Source organism: Triticum urartu, chromosome 5 (assembly GCF_003073215.2).
Source record: "Triticum urartu cultivar G1812 chromosome 5, Tu2.1, whole genome shotgun sequence".
NCBI classification, from domain to species: Eukaryota; Viridiplantae; Streptophyta; class Magnoliopsida; order Poales; family Poaceae; genus Triticum; species Triticum urartu.
The window spans coordinates 362,599,892-362,609,065 of NC_053026.1; the positions used below are offsets into that span (position 1 = coordinate 362,599,892).

General features: G+C 48.8%; 1 protein-coding gene across 1 annotated transcript; it reads left to right on the top strand.

Annotated features, from left to right (window-relative positions):
- Positions 1-5,289: 5,289 nt before the first annotated feature.
- LOC125509040 lies at positions 5,290-8,579 on the top strand. Its single transcript, XM_048673908.1, has 2 exons — positions 5,290-6,621; positions 8,277-8,579. Exon 1 carries the CDS (start codon positions 5,390-5,392, stop codon positions 6,602-6,604), a length of 1,215 nt encoding a protein of 404 aa, XP_048529865.1. The 5' UTR covers positions 5,290-5,389; the 3' UTR covers positions 6,605-6,621; positions 8,277-8,579.
- Positions 8,580-9,174: the final 595 nt, after the last annotated feature.

Sequence of the window (9,174 nt, forward strand, 5' to 3'; positions counted from 1 at the left end):
GGGACTCAGCAATCTCGCACCCTCGTGATCAAGACTATTTAAGCTTATAGGTATGGCAATGTAAATATATGGAGCTGCAGCAAGCGACTAGCGAATATGGTGGCTAACTTATTCGCAAAGAGAGCGGGAAGAGGAGGCAAAGCGCGAGCGAGAAACTAGAGAGCAACCTGCGCAAACATTACTCCAACACCGTGTCCACTTCCCGGACTCCGCCGAGAAGAGGCCATCACGGTAACACACTCAGTTGATTCATTTTAATTAAGTTAAGATTAAAGTTATCTACAACTGGACATTAACAAATTCCCATCTGCCCATAACCACGGGCACGGCTTTTGAAAGTTCAAAACCCTGCAGGGGAGTCCCAACTTAGCCCATGACAAGCTCTCACGGTCAACGAAGGAATAGACCTCCTCCCAAGACGTTCCGATCAGACTCGGTATCTCGGTTCTTCAAGACACTTCGACAGGTTAAAACTAGACCAGCAACACCGCCTGAACGTGCCGGCAAATCCCGATAGGAGCTGCACATATCTCTTTCTTAGGGCACACTCAGATTGTCTAAACTTCCGGTAGGCCAGCCCAGAGTTGCCCCTGGTAGCCACCGGCGGCTAACAGTTTGGACCAACACTCAGAGGAGCACTGGCCCCCCCCGGGGGGGGGGTTAAATAAGATGACCCTCGGGCTCCGGAAACCCAAGGGAAAAGAGGCTAGGTGGCAAATGGTAAAACCAAGGTTGGGCATTGCTGGAAAAGCTTTAATCAAGGTGAACTATCAAGGGGTTCCCATTATAACCCAACCGCGTAAGGAACGCAAAATCCGGGAACATAACACCGATATGACGGAAATTAAGGCGGCAAGAGTGGAACAAAACACTAGGCGAGAGGCCGAGCCTTCCACCCTTTACCAAGTATATAGATGCATTAAGATAACATGGCAATATAATGATATCCCAACAAGTAAATAAATGTTCCAACAAGGAACGACCTCCAATCTTCACCTGCAACTAGCAACGCTATAAGAGGGGCTGAGCAAAGCGGTAACATAGCCAATCAATGGTTTGCTAGGATATGGAGGGTTAGAGGTTTGACATGGCAATTTGGGAGGCTTGAAAGCAAGTGGTAGGCATCGTAGCATTGGCATAGCAAAAGAGCGAGCAAACTAGCAAAGCAAAGATAGTAGTGATTTCGAGGGTATGATCATCTTGCCTGCAAAGTTGTCAGAGTTGACTGGATCCTCGAAAGCAAACTCAACGGGCTCCTCATTAGCGAACTCGTCTCCCGGCTCTACCCAAACAAGACAAACAAGCAACAATGACACAATCAACCACGTGCAAGGATCAAACAAGATGATGCAAAGATGATATGCTATGCGGGATGCGATGCGGGATGCATATGCAAGATTTAACAAGGAATGCATGAATCTGGCCTCAACTTGGGAATCCAAGTGTGCCACTGGAAAGATGAGATGAAATCGCTTGAAAACGATATAAAGAACGCCGGAATCGGAGTTACGGTTTGGAAATGGCAAGCGATTCAAATATGGCACCGGTCTGCGATTCACAGCAAGTAGCCATCTAAATGCAATGAGATGAACATGCTACAACACTCAAACATGACAACAAAATACATGGCAGGGATGCATTCAAGATGCTTAACAAAAGTCTAGCACTGAGCTACAACCAATTCATCCATTAACAGGTTCAAACAAGCATGACAAAAATGCATATGGCAAACAGATTTCAGACTTAGTGAAATCAACACTTGTCTGGAATTTCAGATCAGGTAGCACTCTTCGGAGCAACAAAACTACATGCTACAGGACCTGAATATGGAAAAGTAAAGCATCGCATGGAGCTACTCAAAGAGCTTAACAAAAGTCCCTTAGTGACCTTGACCCAAAAGGGATCAGAAAATACAATTTCAAGCATGTGAACATAGCAAAAACATAATCAGATCACAGACTTGGTGAAAACTGGAGCATGCTGAAAACAGATATCAAGAAGGCATGTTTACGAGGTCGATGCACTCAATACAGAGCAAGACATGATAAGCTAAGCATACATCTATCAAGAACACACAAAATGCAAGCTAGACATGGCAAGAATAATAGCATAGCATGCACGGATCAACTACAACATCATCGGCAAAATTGCAAACAAGTTGACAATCTGCCCAGATTCACAAAGTAGCAAAAGTAGAGCTCGATTGACTCAAGCTAGGGTGCTCCATAATTGCAAAAAAGACATGGATGGATAGAGAACTACAAGATTAACAAAACATCCTTACTGATCATCCTCAAAAGAGGCACGGATCACTAAGAAACAGCATGAACATATGGCATCATGAGATAAACCGCTCAAGGACTTAGTGGAAATGCTAAGTCCCTGAAATCAGAATTACCAAGTGCCTCACTTTGCAAGCTTGTGCTAGTCACCACACACATCACAAAAATACATGGGTTGCACCTCTGGAAAGATGACAAAACCCTTAACAAAACATATGTAGAACTCATGGGCATATCATGCACACAATAATCATGGCAAAAATGACAAAAAGCTAAATGGAGCAGCAGATCTGACAATTATCTCAAGTAGCCCTCTTCTAACAGCATTTCGGGCATCAAGATGAACTCAAATGAAAATAATGCAATGGAATGAAATGATGTACTCTCTAAGGTGAACATTTTGATATGCTATATGCATGAATCGGAGCTACGGATGCAAAGTTATAGCATGATGAAGATGGGCACATGAGCTAGGGACTTAGGGAAAAAACGGGGTCAACTCTAATATTCCAGATCTGGATCGGGGGCACGCAATCCGAGGTTAGAAGGGGCTCTCGCCGGAGCTCACTGTAGACGGCCGGAGCGGGGGCTTGGCGGTGGTGGCGCACGCCGGCGACGAGGAGGAGGCGGTGGGCGGCCGGAGCGGCGAGGTCGGCGCCGGGCGCGGACGGGGCGGCGCCGGCTCGGGCGGCGTGGAGCTTCGGGGCGGCGAAGTGGTCCGGGGGCGCCACGTGGCAGCTCCCGGTTGGCGGCGGCGGAAGCGTCCGGCCCGGACGGACATGTCCGGCCGGCGGGGTGATGATTTTTAGGGTTTCGGACGAGGGGGATCCGGATTTTCGGGGAGAGGCCTTTATATAGGCATAGAGGGAGTCAGGAGAGTCCAAATGAGGTGCGGTTTTCGGCCACGCGATCGTGATCGAACACTCTAGATGATGGAGAAGGTTTAGGTGGGTTTTGGGCCAAATTGGAGGGGTGTTGGGCTGCAACACACACGAGGCCTTTTCGGTCCCTTAGTTAACCGTTGGAGTATCAAACGAAGTCCAAATGATACGAAACTTGACAGGCGGTCTACCGGTAGTAAACCAAGGCCGCTTGGCAAGTCTCGGTCCAATCCGGAAATGTTTAATCCTCACACACGAAAGAAAGGTAGAAATGACCACCGGAGAAGAACGAAGCGCCGGAATGCAAAACGGACAACGGGGAAAATGTTCGAATGCATGAGATGAACACGTATGCAAATGCAATGCACATGATGACATGATATGAGATGCATGACAACGAGAACAATACACGGAGACAAAACCCGAACCCGAGAAAATAAAATAACTTAACACCGGAAACGGCAAGAGTTGGAGTACAAATTGGGAAAGTTACATCCGGGGTGTTACATAGGTTAGTCCCAAAAGTAATATAAAAGTGTAAAATAAAGCTCATTAACATCCAAAACAGATAATATAATAGCATGGAACAATAAAAAGTTATAGATATGTTGGAGACGTATCACTCCCGAACGCCCGCAACCTGTTCGAGGGAATGCCGTCCACCGTCGACGAGGACTACATGCAGAACCTCATCTTCGAGGGCGGTGCGCCGGCCGCTGGCTACTATTCCGACGAGACACAAAGCCAGGACGGCCGCAGGGCGTTCACGCCTGCCGCTGGCTCTGATCCCAATCAGGCGACCTTTATGCGTGATCAGGTCGGCATGGACTTGGACGGCTTCCCACTCGACCAAGAGTTCCCGGATGACTACGGGCAAGAGGAAGAGGACGAGTGCGACATCGAAGTGGAGCCTTTGTTCGAGGACGAGCTCGCCAACCAAGCCGCCGGTCCTAAGCTGAAGCGCAAGAGCAAGCGCACGAAGGCATACACGGCTCCCGATTTCAAGCTTTGGAGGCATTCAAGATCCAACACAATGGCAAGTCCTTCAACATCTCCCATTGCTTCTGGGTCATCAAGGACGAGGAGAAGTTCAAGGCGCAATATGCCACCCTCAAGTCGCGTGGGGGAAAACAAGCCGTGAAGGAGGTTGGGGAGGGCGAGCCGGCAGGGCCGCGGGGGAAGACCAACTCCAAGAAGGAGGACAAGCGGGATGCGACATCCAACGCCTTGATCGCAAGCGTGGAGGGCATGATGAACGAGAAGGACTCAAGGGAGGAGGAGCGCCGGCGTTTCAAGGAAGAGCAAATGAACGCCTTCATGGAGATCCAAAGGAGGAGGCTTGAGATGGACACGGAGAAGCAAGCCAAGATGCTCGAGCTGGAGGCAGAGAAGCAAGCCAAGATGCTCGAGCTGGAGGCAGAGAAGCAAGCCAAGATGCTAGAGATCGAGACCGCCAACGCCAAGACCAAGGCGAAAGAAATGGCTCTCGCGAGCATGATGACCGGGATGGAGTTCATGAAGATGGATCTCAACATCGTGTCGTCAAGGAAGAAGCCGTGGTTCGCGAAGATGCAGGCCGACATGCTCAAGTTCACCGACGAGTGATCTCGTGGCCGCGAGCGCCTTCCTTTTTTGTATGCCAGCTTGTGTGCTGGCATAACCGCGAGGCCGCGATGGCGTGGTCGAACTCAAGTCCCACCCCTTTTGTGTGCTGGCACGTCTGTCGATCGTTGACGAGTGCGCCAACATGAACTGCGGTGATATTTTTTAAAGCCGACAATGTATGCCGGCGCTGGCATGGTGCCGACATGATCTATGGTCGCGGTTCGTTTTTTAAAATTGAGTGCGGACATGAAATGGGTCGGTGTGTTGGGCGCACTGCCGATCCAATGCAAAACTGAGCGGACGCGGGGTGGGCGGTCGACCCAAATGAATAAAAAATGGACAAATGCGCCGTCCGTTTGAGTCGACCCGTTAAAGTTGCTCTTATTCGGCATCACAACAATTAAGCAGGGCATTTCAAATTTCATATTTCAAAAAGAGCTCAGCCAAGGTGAGTGGTGTGGTCAACAAGACCACTGCAGGCTGCTTTTCCTTCCCAGAGCCTGACCCAAACGTACTATACGTCCCTGCTACCGCTCATTGGGTGAACTCTTCTCGGTACAGAAAAACACCTCCCTCCCTCCCTCCGTCCCTGCTACTGCTCCTTGCTTGCAAAGCCAAACCATGGCCGGACCATCTCTCCCTACGCCACCGCCGGTGGAGGAGCCACAGACGGGGGCTGCGAAGTCGGTGACGACGGTCGATGCCCTCACCGTGGACACCCTCCGCAACATTCTCCGTCGCCTCTCCCTCGCCGACCTTCTCCGTGCCGCCCTCGCCTGCCACCGCTGGCGCCGCGTCGCCGCACGCTGCATCCCCCGCACCGCCCCACTTCTCGGCTACTTCTTCCACCCCACCGCCACCGGTTTGCCAGCGCCCCTGCACTCGCGATCCAAGGAGATCGACACCCCCGCCGTCTTCGCTCCCTTGGACGCCTCCTCCCCGAGCCTCTCCCTCGACTTCGCTCCGGGGGCCTCCCGCTACGTGCTCCACGACTGCCACCAAGGCCTCCTGCTTCTCGAGCCGTTCGCGTCGCTCCCCAAGGGGACCATCCCGCGCTTCCTCGTCATCGACCCGGCCACCCGCCGCCGCGTGCTCCTCCCGCCGCCACCGCGCGACACGGTGCCCGACGACCACCGCTCCCGCGCGCACCCGAGCAAGCTCTGCTTCGAGGTCGTCTGCTTCGCCATCGACGGCGGGCACCCGCGCGTCTGGGTCGCGTCCGTGGACGACGGCCGATGCAGCTGGCGCGCCCACCCGCGGACCATGGAGCTAGAGGTCGATTTCGACCCCTGGTTGTTCGAAGGGCGCTGCGTGCACGCCGCCGGGAAGATCTACTGGCACATCTGCAACTCCTACCGCATGCTCGTGCTGGACCCTGCGACACTGCACTTGTCCTACCTGCTGGCGCCGGCCGTACTGTCAGACCATTTCTGCACGTACCGCGTCGGGGAGACGCCGGAGGACGGCCGGCTCTGCCTCCTGGCCGTGGGGAGTCGCTCGAGGCAGCTGCAGCTCTGGGTCCGCGCGGAGGCCAGAGGGAGCGACAATGGGTGGTTTCTGGAGAGGGAGATGCTCAACATGCGTGTGGTGTGGGACGCAGTGCCAGGCCTGCCCAATGACCTTGCCCACAGGATCTTCAGTGTTTGGCCCAGCGACATGGACGCGGGGCGTACCGGGAAGGTGTTCATCAGAACCATAGGATATGGGCGCTACTCCTTACATCTGGACACCGCCAAGATTGAGCCCCTGCACACCAAACATGGCAAGGAGTACGGCCACCCGATCTTTGCCTACTTCCTCGCGTGGCCGCCTGCCTTCCTCGCTCCAGAATACTGACGACTTTCTGGTGATTGGTAAAACCTCCTTCCCTCTTCAAGATGCCACTCATTGTTGCTTGATCATAGCTTCATTCCTCAGTTCATTTCCTATGTGGCTGCCTTGAGGTTTCGATATATGATGGTGGTAACGATTGTGAAGCAATCATCCCAAATACATGTCTGTTTTAGAATTTCTAGTCACGATCTCTTTCTCGATTCCTCTAGTTTTGGATATATGCCGTTGGTAGAAGGTCTAATGCATACGTATAGTTTCTTCCTTTGCATGGATCATAGTCTCTAGCTACACTGTACACATGTTCATTGCTATCCTGGTCTGTCATATTTGGCATACCAAAGCTTTCGCAATTCGATGGAGTTTGAAATCAAAAACTAATCTTTTGGTAGGTTTTAGGAAATTTTTAAAAATTGGTAGTTTTTCGGAACCCTAACCCAAATTATGGTAGTTTTACGATATTTAATCCTTTAGTTACTTATTACAGTGGCTGGGGCAGGCCGCTTGTCATTGTTAGATGTTAGCTTATAGGCGACCTCTAGAATTCCAAAATGCAGGCTGGTTGCTTTATTATTTTGAAAAGAGGGGTGTTTTTTTTTAAAAGAGGGGTGGTTAACTGTTCAGTGAATTGAAGGTAAAATGTGTTTATATAATAGGAATTTTATGAATTTGATATGCTTTGTTGATTGTTTGGAATCAGACCTTTTATTTGTGTTTTCCTTGTACCAAAAGAATAGATCTTGTGTGTTATGGATATTGTACTAACAAATACAGTACTTTATTAATGGCCCTAGCACAGCAACGTACATAGCGAATTAGTATGTGGGAGTGGGATTTATGTGCATGATATCTGTCAATCGCTGAAAGTTATAAGTACAAGTCAGCATGTTTTATGGTTGCAACGTGATTGTTAACTATTTTTGAACAGTACTTGTGCTTGCATTTCTTAATTTCTCATAGTAGTTGTGGGCAAGATAGATGTAATTTGTAAAACATATGTGATGCATGCACTTTGATTTGTTGAATGAATCAAATATTGCTATTTGTTACAGCCCTTAACAACTAGAACAAATAAAATAAACATTTCTACTTGTTCTGCCAAGTGATGGCAGCCACTAACCATTAGCTGAACTCTGACTGAAAAAGTGGAGAGCTGGAAATAACAATAACGGTGGGTTTCCTAAAGTTGGTCATTTTTTTTATCGAATGACTAAACTTTGATCACTTAGAAGAGCAAAGAAACCTTAATGTTGTTCATCGTCTCATTAGCACCTACATATATTTTTTCCGTGGAAGTACCTTATATTTTTAAAATTTTATTGCTTGAAATCATTAAATGCTGTCAGCAGTCTTTTGCTTTACTTGTACGCGGGCTTAATGTTTGTAATCGCAGTTTGCTTGTACATAGACATGGCTTAATGTTGTGAATAGCAATCTACTAGTATATAGTAGTTTGTTCAGTTTAACAACAACCCAATTGATAGAACACTCTTCTCATAATACTCAGCATTTCTCAACTGTTTCAGTTTTTGTAACGCCATCTACATAAACTTAAATTTCCTTTTGCTTATCATATCAGTTTAGCTTTTGTCTGATGGCCTTCGAATACGTTCGTGGTGTGTTAATGGTTTGATACACAGCAAATTTGTGGCTTATATCTGCTATTTATGTGAATCAGGTTCCTGACTTCTGAGATGCGGAATCAGCACAGTTTTCGTTTCAAGTCAGCTGGAATCCTATCACTTCTGGGCTCACTAATGCCATCTGCACCTTCACTCAACGCAAGAGGAAGAAGCTCCCATTACCTTGTTTAATTAGACTATCTAAGCAATGTCGCCAGCTCCTATATTTGTATTTTATCTAAGCATCATCTGGACCTGATATTCTCAAGACTGTTATCTGAGCATCATTTGGACCTGATATTCTCAAGACTGTTTTATCTAAGCATGCCAGTAATATTTATCGCACTTTTGGCTCTTAACGTTCTGTTCTCCTGACTTGTTGAGCTGCATGGTTGTGTATCGTGGACGCACAACCAGATTTAATCGTCTCCGTAGGGACAGTTCCAAGTCTTGAATCTAGGTAGTCCGACGTTCTAGCTTAGTTTCAGCACTGCTCTTGAGCCAATTTGTGTAGCTTATCTTGTGCATACATAGTTTTGAGCATTCAGCAGAGGACAAAAAAGTTTAATCAGTGATCAGTAGGTAGTATGCTTTGTACGCGAAGCATATAGGTACTAGCTACAGATGCTCGCTGGACTGGAAACGGACCACCCTGCGGCGAGCCAACTTTGACGTCGGGAAACAGACCACGTTAAAGCTGAACTCGATTTGTTTCCCAGGCTGGGGCAAGCCATTTGTGGGACCAAAGGGAGTACCATGTAAGCCAAAGCTGAGTAAAAGCCCCTCCAAAAAAAAGCTGAGAAAAAGCAAGGGTCTGTTGTCTATATACTGTAGGGCTGGACAGTGGGCTGACCGAAGATAAAGGATGGTGCTGGACAGAGCAGTTGAAGCTCTCCCGTAGCGTTGCTTTACATTGTCAGACTAGAGACGCTTTCTGTTGTTGGTCAGCAATGC